Raw genomic sequence first — 15,389 nt, 5'->3', positions numbered from 1 at the left:
ATTATTTCCGTTCGTAGTTCACTTACATGCTGGTTCAAAACAAACTTTTCTTTACAAACTTCCAAGCCTTTCATTAGTTTTGCAAATCATATTCATTTCGTATGCATCGAAAAAATTTTGCTGAAGTTTTCAGAATGATCATGTATTTCTATTGATCTAAAATCTTTTAAATATTACGGCGAGACTAATAAAATGCTAGTTTTACCCAATTTTTCACTGGTGATGACAAGTAGCTGAAGCTGGGTGGTCAGCAATGGCTTCCAAAACAAAGCAGCAAAAGCTGCATAGATCACGTGTCCTATGCTAAAGTCACGTGTCTTATGGACAACAAAGCTGCTGTGACGTCACGTGAAAGTATCCCATTCCCGCGGGGGAAGGTGAGGAGGATCGTTTCGTTTGTTTACTTTTTCTGCAAAATCACAAGACGAAAAAACGTGTCAAGAGAATAACGTGCGTCAAAATGAAAGAAGTGTATTTACTGTCATTATTATTAGCACCTTACTATTGGGGTATGCAAAGTGTCACAAATGTATTATTTGCAATTTTTTTTATTGTTTTAGCATTTGCTCCTGCAAAAGTTAAAATCTCGACTTACGTACCTTTTCTTGATGCATGATTTATATACCATTTGCATTCATTTATTTTTTTCAAAAAATGTTTTTCGTCCAAAGATTAAATATTTAAAAATCAGTATTGCTGTTTGAGCTGGTGTAAAATTTTCGGATGAAAACGTGAAGATCAACGAGAAAGTTTTGAAATTGCACTTTTGAAAAAAGACTGGTATTGAGATTCAGTTATGAAAAAGTTCAATATCATTGGTTCAAGTTGTGAACTCCCGAACCCAGTACGACAATTCTGCTATTCAATCTGCAAAGGTCCACGTTTGAATTGAGTTTTTATTATCGATTGACCGATTAGCTTACATCTCTAACTTTCCACACTTTTTAAATACGTGAATTTTCATTAGATTAACAATTGAAAAAATAACAGCCAATTTTGCTTCTGCAAGCTTTGTATTGTCAGTTTAGGAATTTATCAAATATTAGCAAAACCAAACCTGTCAATTCAAACTTTTCCATGGGGGCAAAAAGTATGCAGTTTCCCCCAGATGAAAAAAAAAGGGCAGGATGCTTCCAGACCAAGTGCTCTTCAAGTCAATGAAAATGGGCTATAAAATTTTACAAATACAAATGTGATGACCGGCAACAGACTCGTCAATTTATTAGCCCCCAATGATGGTCAATGACCCTCCTTAAGCTATCTACCCCCTTGCTCATTACCGCCACTTTTGGTAAGCTGTTCCAAGTGCCCACAGCTTGACTGAAGTAGGAAACTTTTCCTAATTTCCAAGTTATCCTGAGATTTGAACAGCTTAAAATACCCCTTTTCCTGCTTTCCATGCTAAAAGTTAACCAATTAAGGTCTTTCATTTTTATAATTTTAAACAACTGAATCATGTCCTTTCTGACTCTCCTTTGCTCCAAGCTATTCCTACATATTGAGCCTTTAAAGTCTGGTCTCATATTCTAAATGTAAAAATCTCCTTAAGATTTAGATATTCTGTAGCAGAAAAGGTGCAATCTTCTCACACCATTCTTGAACACTGATTCTCAATGTGTGGTCCGTAGACCACTGGCATTCCACAAGCAATTTTCATGTGGTTCCAAAACAGCTTATAAAAATGAGATGTGCTGAGTTTATTTTGACTACTTTTGAAAAATGTCCGACCGTCTAAGTGTGTGACCTTTTTTTTTTTGTGATCAACCTCCTTTTTTTTTGTGATAACTCGAGTTATAGTTGTAATTAAACTGATTAAAGAAAACTTTTGGATTTATCTCATTTCACCTAATATAAAGGTTGTGAAAATATTACTGCTATTGTCTGCAATCCATTTAGGATTTGGAATGGTACCCAGTGGTCCTCAGTTAGTGAAAAGGTTGAGAACCAGTTATAGTGGACAACAGAGTTAAATTTCAGGTTCAGGCTTGCTTGATTTTTATATTTCCCATAAGATTTGCTTTTGGGATTAAGTGTTTGTAAGCTTCAAAAGGGCAAAGGGGAGCCCATTAAAAGATGCAAAATAGGAGGCAAGGCTCAGTGCCCTCCTAAAAATGCCTGTGGGAAATGTGCTCAATACTTGGTGCTTATACATTATTCTGTTGACCAGGGAGGTCCACCAAGGGGGGATCATGGCACAGACTGCCCATTGAAAATTTTAGGGAGGGGGGGGGGGTTGTTTTGCGAGATATTTTTTACTTTTTTGGGGGGGGGGAGGGGGGAATTCCTGCTGTTGACTATGTTTGTTAGAATCAAAATTTTGCCAATTAGAAAAGAAAGGCACTGATATCTATATGAAATGTGTTTCAAATTCTTCTTCAAGAAAGTAATATTTTTTACTTTTACTTTACTTTGCTAATATTTACTTTTAAGAAAGCAAAGAAATTCTATGCATCATTTCTGAATATCGAATTGAACCAGAGAAGAACTTCTACTGCTATCTTTTTGTCAGTTAGTTTTTTACAATGCTGAAGCCATAGGGAAACTAGGGTTGGGTATTTTTCCTGCAATTTGGTATTGACAGTGGCAAAAACTAAAAAATACTAGGTTTTAAAATACTTAAAAATATTATTATTTTGTATAGAATACAATTGAGACCTAAATCAGAAAGTTCATTAGATATTCCATTATGTTAATTTGATAATTTAAACAAATAGAAATAATTCTTGGACAAAAACTGACATTTGATTGGGAATAATGCTTTAAAACTTGTTTCTTCTAAGCAGGGGTGTCCACCTCCCTAAGGGCAAGAGTGAACCCCCTCAAATTCTAAAGACTCCCAAATTGGAAGACCCCCTTCCAAAAAAATACAGAGGAATACCCTTTATATCAACCCCTTAGGTTGGCATCCATGTACTAAGCACTGTTGAAAAAAAACGAGAAAGGTTATTCTGATGTTGAAAATTCAATTGAGTTTAATAAGATTTAATTATTTTATAAAATTTTCACTTTTAAAATTAAGTTTAATAAGAGCAATACTTTTTTTCATATTTATAGTATTCGCTTCAAATTTCTAGTATATGTGCCAACCCCATGGGAGACCTGTAAAAGTCAGGGACATTTATGCTCAGAAATGTGTTGGCAAAGAAAACCTTCAATGTCAGCATTTTTATTAGTGAAGTGCATTAAGTGCTTAATTTAATCATTTCTTTAATGTAGGCAGACAAAGAAATGCAAATAAATCTTGTATGAACAAACATTTAAATGTAATCAAACATGAAAGATTAAATATTACTTTTTTATTCTTTTAACATAGTTCAATCAAATGTTGCTTCGGTTGAACAAGACTTTACAAGTTATGGATGTGTTTGTAAAGATTATAACTGTGGGTGTTGTGCACACTTAGAAGTTCCAAGAGTTGGACTTAATGATACAGGTTTGTTTCTTTCTTTATGCCTTCAAAATTATCTTCAAAAATTTTAAATTTATATCTCAGTTTTTCTTTATTTTTATTATATAATTTTTTCGTTTCTCTCCTCCTCCCTTTTTTGAGAAGAAAATAATCTAAAAATGTTTATTTTATTTTTGTAGGCCAGTTATCTATACTAATAATATAAAACTGAAGAGTTAGTTTGTTTGAACACATTAATCTCAGAAACTACTCGTTCGAATTGAAAAATTCTTTTTGTGTTGAATAGTCCATTTATTGAGGAAGGCTATAGGCTATTTTTTAAAAAATCAGATTGACCGAAATATTTTTAATTGCAAATTAAATGTTTAATTGTTTAGTTCTATTAATTCCTAATAGATGGCGGGGAAAGTTAACTCATTGAGCATTTGCGGCCATATTGGGGGGCAAGTGGGGGCTCAAGCCCCCTCATAGAAATTTGAACTTCCTTGCTTTTAGAACTTTTTTCTTTCAAAAATGTAAAAAAATTTCTTCGCCAGCCATTAATGAATAAGTCATTGAAATTGTCAAATTTGAATAACTCTAATCTGTACTGAAATCGATTTCCATGGGGAAATATATCCTGCTAAACCATGGGGGAAATATCTGAGCCCTCCCCCCTTACAATTTTCCAAATGGGCGCCCATATCATCGAGAAGGCACTGGCCCACACTGTCGATAGCTGTAAGGAACCATGACGCACGGCTCAGACGCATGGTCAGCTTCGCTGTCGGGGTGAGCGAACTGATTTTTGAAGGCTTTTTTTTTTCAATATTCAAGTACATAATTTGATTTTGTAGGATTTTTGTATTGGGTTTTGTCTTCCTTTTTTCTTCAACGTTTGTTTTTGTTCTTATAGTTGCAGATAGCTACTTATCTAAGTAAATAATTTGATTTGTCATATTATTCAATTGTGTTTGTTCTTATAACGTCTTTATTATAGTATTGTTTATATCGCAAAACATTTTAAATTGCAGAAAAAAACTACTTCACTTGAAAAGGGCAGGGTTACGGTAGCCTGGTTGCCTGGCGCGTTGAGTGATGAACTATACAGTTGAAGGATTATTTTGAGTTTTAAAGCTACTGTTGATCTTTTTATGTGTTTTGGCAAATAATTTTAAATTCCAAAGAGACTTTATTGAGTTTTTTGAATAGGTGTGGATGCATTTTAGTAGAAGAAAAATTAACATTTCACATCAGAAGGAGGGAGGGGGGGGGGCGGATTTTTTAATTCAAGGGACTTTTTTTTAATTCTTAGCATGGGCATCGCCGTGCAGGTACTGCTAGTAACTTGTAGAAAATAACGTTTAACATTTAAACTCTCAGGCTTTAGACATTTGATTTTAATCCTTAACTGGATCAATTATGTAAAAGTGTATTTTTTTTTAAAGTTTTATTTTTTATTTTTTAAATGGAAAAAAAAATGTGTTTCATATATTTAAGCTTAAAAACTACATCTAGGCTTAGGTGGTGGTGTTACATATATATATATATATATGTAACACCACCACCTAATGTATGCAATGTATGTAAATAACATGCCAACCTAAGGGGTTGATATATATATATATATATATATATATATATATATATATATATAAAATTAAGCAAACAGAATTACAAATATTAAACAAAATATAAATAACAAATGATGATAAAAAGGAAAAATGCAAACAGCTATTAAGTAGGAATAGAAAAAGAGTGAATCCAGAGCTCATCAGCCGTGGAGGATTCATTAATTATGGTCAAAAGACCAAAATTTTAACTATAAACTAGAAGAGAATGCTTAAGCTCCAGTACATGTAATATAGAGTAACAATGGGCAAACGCACCACTTGTTAAGCTAAAAACAATAAACTAGAGCTCAAACCTAAAACTAAAAGCAGGGGGTTTCGCCTCGACTAATTAGGAAAACAAGTTCCGATAATTAGCCTTCCACGGGACAGTACCTGCCAATAACAAAATTGTCTTATCTTGAAATCCAAGTAAACATATCCAGTCCGTTGTTCAGCATGATAAAAAAGCCTATCCATTCATCAACAAAACATTAAAAATATAAAAACCATGTCCAAAAAACAGTCCAAAGACGTACCAGGTCACCTGTTTCGCACGTGTAAAAATTTTATCCACTACGGTGATTCATAAAAAAATGGTTTGTCACGGTTGTATCATATATTTACACAGTTAAACAGTTTCAAAAGAAGCGAAATGTTCATCGAAGGCTATACTTAAGCAGATGTTTTCAACTAGATTTTTAGGGAAGTTATTATGAAAAAGTAAGTTTTTGAGTACTGAAATTTCTTGCTTAAATGCAGAAATGGTGTTGCAAATTCTTTTAATTCTGATAGCTTGTGAAACAATAATGCCAATAAAAACCTTTTTACTAAGGCAGGAGGAGAAATCTTGTAAACTGTTAACTGCGAAATTGAATTCACGTCTTTTATCATAGATTGTAGTGGAACAATTTGAGTCAATTTGTATGTTGATATCCAAGAAATTAAAGCTATTATGATTAGAATTGGTCTTTTTGAGCGTTAATGAACTATGATAAATAGTTTTACTGAGTTCAGAAAAATTAGGAAAATTTATACACAAAAGGTCATCAATGTATCTACAACAAAGAGGTGTAGAGGAAGGATTGTCAATTAAATATTTTCATTCATAATATAAAAGAAAAAGGTTGGCTAATGTAGAGCTAAAATTAGCTCCCATTGCTATGCCATTAATTTGAAGAAAACATGAATTACCATTTTTGAAAAAATTATTGAAAATACAAAATTTAAAAACACCAAGAAAAAACAATTCATTAAAATCAAGGGAATCCTTGACTGAATTAAAAAGTTCTGAAACAGAGGAAAAAAGTTCAACGAGTGGGATATTGGTGAAGAGGTTTTCAAAATCAAAAGTTTCTAAGTGGTTTATATCAAGCATATTAAGTAAATTGATGACTTCAACACTATTATTAACAATCCAGAACCAATTCATTTGTTGAAGTTTAAGTTGTTCAAGAATTTTTTTGAGAAATTGTTCAAGCTTTACACTCAGATTTTTTCCAATGGTGTTGGTGGCAGAGCAAATAAATCGAAATCCAACAGGTGTTTTATGAAATTTTGGAATTGCATATAAGTAAGGTAAGTTAACAGAATCAGGACGTGGCAATTTAAAAAGTTTGTAAGCAGCAGCAAATTTTTTGATGATGGAGGATTCATTAAGTTTGGAGGAAACATAAGTGGTGGTTTTTTCGAGTTCATTTTTCAAAATATGAGCATATAATTTTTTGCAGCAGATAGAGTAATTAGAACTTGCTTTATCAACAACTGTAAAGACAAAAGCTTTTTTAAAATTATTGATGGCATTATTTTCATCAGCAGAAAGATGGAAGTATGAAGATTCAGTGTTAGCAATATCACGTAAGCGTGATTTCAGTTCAATTAAAAAGTGGTGTCTATATTCAAGAAATGCATTGAGTGGAACATTAAAACAATAGGAGATTTTTCTTAAAAAATATTCAAGTTCAAATGTAAGCTTATTAAAAGCTTTTAGGAAATTAATACGAAAATTAGGCCGATATTTAGTACCCAAACTAAAAAGTTTAATGAGTTTTTTGTTTTGTAAAAAATTCAAATCACCGGTCAGAATATGACCAAAATCAGAGTTGAAGAAGATGGAATTAGAGAAATTAGCACAATTACAATCAAAATTCAAATATTTATCAAAATTTTTTGCAACTTCTTGATAGTTTAGAATATTTTTTTGAGAAAGGAGGATTGAATTTGTAGCTGAAGACAATTTGTAGATCCTTGATGGGAAAAAAATCCAAAAGTTTACTGTGTAGTTTAGAAAAGTTTAAATAGTCGAATGATTTTTGTAAAAAACTAAAGGTGCAGTAGTAAGTTTGATGTTGTTGCGTATAACCTATTTCCAAAGAGACTTTTCCAGTGAAAGTCTCTTTTCCAAAGAGACTTTCACTGGAATCTCATTTTATTCTGCGATTCAAATCTATTTTCCCCTATGGGTTAAATTCCTCCCTTGATAATAAATTATATACAGCATACCATAACTCTTCTAAAAATCTTTGTATTTATTCTTTGTTTAGATTTGGAAATAATACAAGTACTTCTCGTTTTAATAGAGGATCAGGAAAATCCCCTCCTCGTTTCTGCATTTTTTCGCCCTTTGAAATTCTTAATAAGCTTGAAAATTCTTTTTGTCATTCTTATGACACTGAATATGTTAGGAAATTTCTTTTTGGTCTTAAACAAAAATTTCTAAAAAAATTTAAAAATTTCCTTCCGAACTACCTTTTTAAAAATTCACACTTTGAATTTCTTTGTTATGATCTTCTGATCTACAAAGTTGGTTATACGCAACAACATCAAACTTACTACTGCACCTTTAGTTTTCTACAAAAATCATTCGACTATTTAAACTTTTCTAAACTACACAGTAAACTTTTGGATTTTTTTCCCATCAAGGATCTACAAATTGTCTTCAGCTACAAATTCAATCCTCCTTTCTCAAAAAATATTCTAAACTATCAAGAAGTTGCAAAAAATTTTGAAAAATATTTGAATTTTGATTGTAATTGTGCTAATTTCTCTAATTCCATCTTCTTCAACTCTGATTTTGGTCATATTCTGACCGGTGATTTGAATTTTTTACAAAACAAAAAACTCATCAAACTTTTTAGTTTGGGTACTAAATATCGGCCTAATTTTCGTATTAATTTCCTAAAAGCTTTTAATAAGCTTACATTTGAACTTGAATATTTTTTAAGAAAAATCTCCTATTGTTTTAATGTTCCACTCAATGCATTTCTTGAATATAGACACCACTTTTTAATTGAACTGAAATCACGCTTACGTGATATTGCTAACACTGAATCTTCATACTTCCATCTTTCTGCTGATGAAAATAATGCCATCAATAATTTTAAAAAAGCTTTTGTCTTTACAGTTGTTGATAAAGCAAGTTCTAATTACTCTATCTGCTGCAAAAAATTATATGCTCATATTTTGAAAAATGAACTCGAAAAAACCACCACTTATGTTTCCTCCAAACTTAATGAATCCTCCATCATCAAAAAATTTGCTGCTGCTTACAAACTTTTTAAATTGCCACGTCCTGATTCTGTTAACTTACCTTACTTATATGCAATTCCAAAATTTCATAAAACACCTGTTGGATTTCGATTTATTTGCTCTGCCACCAACACCATTGGAAAAAATCTGAGTGTAAAGCTTGAACAATTTCTCAAAAAAATTCTTGAACAACTTAAACTTCAACAAATGAATTGGTTCTGGATTGTTAATAATAGTGTTGAAGTCATCAATTTACTTAATATGCTTGATATAAACCACTTAGAAACTTTTGATTTTGAAAACCTCTTCTCCAATATCCCACTCGTTGAACTTTTTTCCTCTGTTTCAGAACTTTTTAATTCAGTCAAGGATTCCCTTGATTTTAATGATATGTTTTTTCTTGGTCTTTTTAAATTTTGTATTTTCAATAATTTTTTCAAAAATGGTAATTCATGTTTTCTTCAAATTAATGGCATAGCAATGGGAGCTAATTTTAGCTCTACATTAGCCAACCTTTTTCTTTTATATTATGAACGAAAATATTTAATTGACAATCCTTCCTCTACACCTCTTTGTTGTAGATACATTGATGACCTTTTGTGTATAAATTTTCCTAATTTTTCTGAACTCAGTAAAACTATTTATCATAGTTCATTAACGCTCAAAAAGACCAATTCTAATCATAATAGCTTTAATTTCTTGGATATCAACATACAAATTGACTCAAATTGTTCCACTACAATCTATGATAAAAGACGTGAATTCAATTTCGCAGTTAACAGTTTACAAGATTTCTCCTCCTGCCTTAGTAAAAAGGTTTTTATTGGTATTATTGTTTCGCAAGCTATCAGAATTAAAAGAATTTGCAACACCATTTCTGCATTTAAGCAAGAAATTTCAGTACTCAAAAACTTACTTTTTCATAATAACTTCCCTAAAAATCTAGTTGAAAACATCTGCTTAAGTATAGCCTTCGATGAACATTTCGCTTCTTTTGAAACTGTTTAACTGTGTAAATGTATGATACAACCGTGACAAACCATTTTTTTATGAATCACCGTAGTGGATAAAATTTTTACACGTGCGAAACAGGTGACCTGGTACGTCTTTGGACTGTTTTTTGGACATGGTTTTTATATTTTTAATGTTTTGTTGACGAATGGATAGGCTTTTTTATCATGCTGAACAACGGACTGGATATGTTTACTTGGATTTCAAGGTAAGACAATTTTGTTATTGGCAGGTACTGTCCCGTGGAAGGCTAATTATCGGAACTTGTTTTCCTAATTAGTCGAGGCGAAACCCCCTGCTTTTAGTTTTAGGTTTGAGCTCTAGTTTATTGTTTTTAGCTTAACAAGTGGTGCGTTTGCCCATTGTTACTCTATATTACATGTACTAGAGCTTAAGCATTCTCTTCTAGTTTATAGTTAAAATTTTGGTCTTTTGACCATAATTAATGAATCCTCCACGGCTGATGAGCTCTGGATTCACTCTTTTTCTATTCCTACTTAATAGCTGTTTGCATTTTTCCTTTTTATCATCATTTGTTATTTATATTTTGTTTAATATTTGTAATTCTGTTTGCTTAATTTTATATTTACTTGGCTTTTTAGTTTTGCTGCGATGCGCATCTATGGGCTCTTGGTGTGGTCTTTTCAATATTTTTCACTTTTATTATTATTTTATATATATATATATATTTTTTTTGGATTAATTGACTGTGACATACACTATGAAAAGGCTAAAAAGATTAGGGGGACAAAATTTGACCCCTTTACCCTATTTAAATGAAGAGACTATGTACTATCCCTGAAAAAACTAGATTTCTTTTTTTTTCTGTCTGATTTACCAAGCACAAAAAATGTAACCATTTTTATTTCCCCTAAAATAACTCTTAAATTTTGTTTCTCTAATGCAATTCTTGATTAAAATGTCTGGATAGTTTGTACCAGCTTACCATTTTCAATGGGATCACGCATACACACACCCACAAAAAAAAAAAATTTGTACGATGAGACTATGATAATATGGAAGTATTAGTTCTGATAAAACTATAGTTGGGTTTGGATAAACTTAAACTTTCAGCTTTGTAATGCTCTGATTCCAGTCTGCATAGCATTAATAATGCTGCCAGGTTAGATTTGCCTCAACTATAGTTTGCTGTTTTTTTTTCGAAACTTTGCATGCCAAAATAACAAAATGTAAAATATGTAAGGATACAGTTGACGCTTATTCAACAAAATTTAATACATTTTGAATCCAAGTTTTGAGTTATTTCTTGATTATTTTTATATTAAAAGTCTTCCAACATAAATGACTTCCTTTCTTTTTACAGGATGTGTGAATTTGACGTACTTGCCAAAAGAGTATGGTATTTCTTTCACAATGACTATTGATAACCTTGTAATCTACAATGAGACTATATCTGGTAATGCAATGAAGTAATTTTTAAATTTTAAGGCACTTTTAATTTTTTAAGTAGTTATTTGTACCGATAACTGTTTCAAAAGTTTATCTCCAACAGTTTGTGATCCATTTATAATTACTACCAAAAATCTAAAAGCTCAAAAGGTTTTTTTTAATTGTAACCTCTAAATTTTACAGATTTTTAAAAGGCAGACCCAACTCCTGATTTTGGAGGGGATCATTGTCGGAGAGGTGGGATGGAGTCACTAGTGTAAAATTCTAGCAAAAAAGAGGAAGGGGAATCTGGAACAAATTTTTTTAAATTTAATCGCTTAAAATGCAGTTGTAAGCTATCTATAGTCCCTTAAAAAGCTCTTTTGATGCATAAAAGTTTAAAAACCCTTGTTTTTTTTTTTTTTTTTTTTTTTTTTTTTTTTTTTTTTTTGTTATCTGTGTCCTAACGGGGCTGATTTTTCAATTGGAATTGTTTAGATCCTAAAACTTTTTAGGCATTTTGTTAGTATTTCTGCTTTTAATTTAATTTTTACTTAAGAGATTTTTCAAAAAGTATGGTCATTTTTGTTTGTAAATTTGATTCTTAATACAGTGAGACCTTGATTTTATTGTCAATTTCAAATGTAAAAGGATACATACATTTTTGCTGTTTGGAATGCCATTTCTGAGCCAGGCTGAGAACTTTTCACCTTGTCCTGGTGTATAATTTTAGTTAATACGGCTTATTCCAATCGGAAGAGCTTGAGAGCATCTTCTATTATCATATTTAATTATCGTATACTATGCTGCCATGGGAAGGTAATGTGCACTATCTGCAGAAATTAATTTTTGAGATAACTAGATGGAACTTTTTTGAATTCCGTAATAATAATAAAAAAATGTTGGAAATTAGCAATTTTTTTCCACCGGAAACCAAACAAGCAAGCTTGTGCAATCAAGCTAAAGTGCACTAGATGACAAATTTTGTGCCCAGTGTCTTCAAAAAATCACAGTTGGACTTTGTCAACTAAGGAACAAATTTAAAAAATTGTTAGTACAGATTGTGGTATCAGTGAAATTCTATATCTAAAAACAAAAACAAGTAAAGATAACACATTTTCCCCACTACTGCATTGGGCATGAGCACTTTTTAAACAATATGCATAAATTTTTAAATCAGCGCCAATTTTATGTTTTCCTGCTTTTAACGTTTTTTACCACTGGTTCGACAGTGAACGTCAAATCGGGGATCCACTGTACATCATTATGATGGAAGTAAAAATTCTTGCTTGCTTTTGTCATACTAAAAGTCATTTAGTTACCACAGAAGATGCGTTTTACTTGAATGTATAACCTTTTGCAATGTACATTTTTGCACACCTCAAATATCAATAGTTTCTACAAAGAAACACTGATTCACATCAACTTTGTTTCAATGAGTTAGAAAAACTTTTTACTGGTTTGCCCACATTACAGCTGTCATTCGTAATAAATATCCCAGTGTTGAATTTCGAATACATGTCTGTTAGCCCACTGACAGTGGGCTAGTTAGTGTACAGTGGGCCACTGTGCATTTAAAGAAGTTAAATCATCAAATATAATCTTTTTCATCTGTCTTTTTTTTTTTTTTGAGTTCTAATGGGTTTTTTTTTTATTAAGGTAGTGTCATTGGTTGCTTGGTTAATCCTCTATTGTTATTATTTAAATTTTTTCCCCCCTACCCCATTGCTTTTACAGATGACCATAGTGAATTTTAACATTTTTCTATGATTTTAATGGATATTTAGTGCTACTACTCAGAGTTAAAGGTAACATGCACCTGGGCTTGTTATGCCATTTAAAAATTTATGATCTGATCTGATCGGATTTTGTTGGATATCTTTTCATTTATTAGCTTAAATATTTTGCATTTGAAAAAAAAAGTTCCTTGTGACATCGAAACATAGGGGTGCTCACATCCTAAGGGTGATGATGCACCATCCCCCTCTAATGTTTTAGAGTACCCCCCCCCCCCCCATAAATGAGGCCCTCCTCCAAAACGAGACAAAACCGATTTAAAATCACCCCCCCCCCCCTCTAAAAATTTTAATGGCACGCTCTGTGCCATGAATTCCTTCCCCTCTTCCTACCAGTTGGTTATCAGCTGAATTTTAAGGGAAGTTTTAGTAATGAAAAATATAAACAAAACAAAATCATTAGTCTTATTATCTAGTTTATAAGTTTCCAGCTCAATCCATGAAGCAAAGTAATGGCTAATTGGCTTGCTTCGATAAAATGAATTTTATGCATCAAACATTTCAATTATACATCTTAGTAGCCTGTATTGTAGTTTAAAAAAATGGAGGGGGGGGGGCTTACTAAAGAAAAAATGTGGTTTGAAACCAATTTACATAAAATTTGCAATAAAACAAATATTTTGGGGGATGGCTTCCCCTTTCCAACTATAGTGCTGTTGGTAACATTTTATGAGCAGACAATTTATTTAAGTGCATTTTGTTTCAAAAATTAATATTTCTTTCCTGTGGGATAAATGTATTATGCAATAATTCTTTTATGTTCTGTTCTGTAGCTCGTAATCCTCCCCCAATTTGCTTTGGAGCCCCAATGTTGAAGGAATATGCAGAATTGTGTGTACACTTCTATGACTTGAGTGTTAGTACAACAAAAGCTCATGGCTGTGTTCAGGTTGAAGCAAGGCTGCACAAAGTAGTAGTTGCCACTTATAAAATTGGCTGCTTTGATATAGGAAACATTGATAGATGGAAAAAGTATCACAAAAAACTGATTGAAAAAATACTAAGAAAAGAAAGTAATATTACTTTAAAACTTGCATAACTGTAGTTAACCCTCTCGTCACCAAATTATGAGAAAATAAGAAAGTAAATAATTGTTATTTCTATTTATACTACTATTATTTAATGGTACTATTATTTAATGGAAATAAAAAATTGTTCTTTAAATCATGTGCAAAATAATTTATATTTTCAAAAGCTATCTCTCTTTTGTTTAAAAAAAATGCTGTAGGAGATCCTTTATATATGTTTTTTTTTTTTTTTTCAAATGTTTAAGAAATTGATTTTGTTTAAAGTTAATTTAGAAGCTCACGCATAGCATTAAAGGTGAATAGTGAGGAAATGTTTAGGTGCCTCAAAAAAAAAAAAAAGCATTTTAAATAATTAATTCTTTTTTTTTGGAAACAAATAGCCCTGAAGGTCAACAGTAAGACATTGGTATCTGTGGTGTCATGTAAGAACGATTCTTGCAAAAACTTTAAGACCTCATGGCATGTTGTTCAGGATTACATAATGTCACTGCCCAAAAGAAAAAAAAAAGTAATTTTGTGGTTATTTTAAAATAAAACATTTCTACTTGAAGTAGAAGCAGCCTCATTTAAGGTTTAGGGTGACGAGATGGTTAAATTAACTTTATTTTTGATACCTTTATTGATGGACTATGACTTTTAAAATTTATGTTGTGTGTGTTTAATAAAGGCCAATTTTTTAACTTTTTGTATAAATCAGGTTTACATACTGGTACTTACAATTGATAACTAATCTTAAGTGGTAAATCATAGAATTGATTTTCACTGCTATGTTTTTTAAATTTATTCAAAAAGTTTTTGAAATATCTTCTTACTTAATTTAATTAATTGTGGTTGTTTGACTTGTGAAATCAATCTAAAAAAATGTATTCTCATTAATATATTTCGTAAAGTTTTTGTAAGTTATTATAAATTAGAAGGTTGGAAACCTCATCAACCTTTTTGTTCTTTTGCAAATTTTGGTGTTACTGTTGAACATTTTGCTTTGTATTTTTTGTAATTACGGTAATTTTGGTTTGAAGTAATAAAAGTAACTTTGTTTGTATTTGTTTTTTTCTTATTAATTACAATAAAAATAATTGTCTATGAAAGCTGCATGTGTGATTGCATAAAATAATGTCAAAATTGGATGGCCAGTGATGGTTATCAATATTGAGTCATTCCATACAGATTCAACGGATGAGTTCGCTCGACCATTTTTAATTTTTTTGAAACTCATATCCCAAAAAGATGCATATGAATGATGTTTAAAACCACTTTTATTTTTTCCCTAACCTTAACCCTAGATTTTTTAGGGGTCATCAAAAGTGGGACTTTTAGACCTTTGCATTTAGGCCAAAATCTATTTGAATTACATTTATGGCAGTTAATTTTACGCTTTGATGTTAAAGTGCATAAGATGATAGTCTCACATGCTGAGTTACGTGGGTGTAACTTAATAATTAAAATAATGGCAACAGGTTAAAGTTCAAGGTCAAATGTAAAATTTTTGCTCATTTCAAAGGGTCATAACTCGCTTAGGGAACGGAAACGCAAAATGAAATATGGCAAAAACTAATCACTGGAGTCACACTAATGAGAAAATACAGCTGTAATTGTGTGTTTGTTTACCCTTTACAAATTACAGCCCCTCAACGATCAG

The 15,389-nt window shown here is 31.4% G+C and overlaps 1 protein-coding gene across 1 annotated transcript; it reads left to right on the top strand.

The window, feature by feature from the left end:
• The first annotated feature begins 387 nt into the window (after positions 1-387).
• Positions 388-14,792, top strand: LOC129229805 (uncharacterized). Its single transcript, XM_054864182.1, has 4 exons — positions 388-509; positions 3,314-3,433; positions 10,862-10,954; positions 13,496-14,792. The coding sequence occupies exons 1-4, from the start codon at positions 461-463 to the stop codon at positions 13,759-13,761; spliced, it is 528 nt and encodes a 175-aa protein (XP_054720157.1). The 5' UTR covers positions 388-460; the 3' UTR covers positions 13,762-14,792.
• The last annotated feature ends 597 nt before the right edge of the window (positions 14,793-15,389 follow it).

Source organism: Uloborus diversus, chromosome 9 (assembly GCF_026930045.1).
Source record: "Uloborus diversus isolate 005 chromosome 9, Udiv.v.3.1, whole genome shotgun sequence".
NCBI classification, from domain to species: Eukaryota; Metazoa; Arthropoda; class Arachnida; order Araneae; family Uloboridae; genus Uloborus; species Uloborus diversus.
Note: the sequence above shows the minus strand (reverse complement) of the source record. Positions and strands in the feature narration are given on the sequence as shown.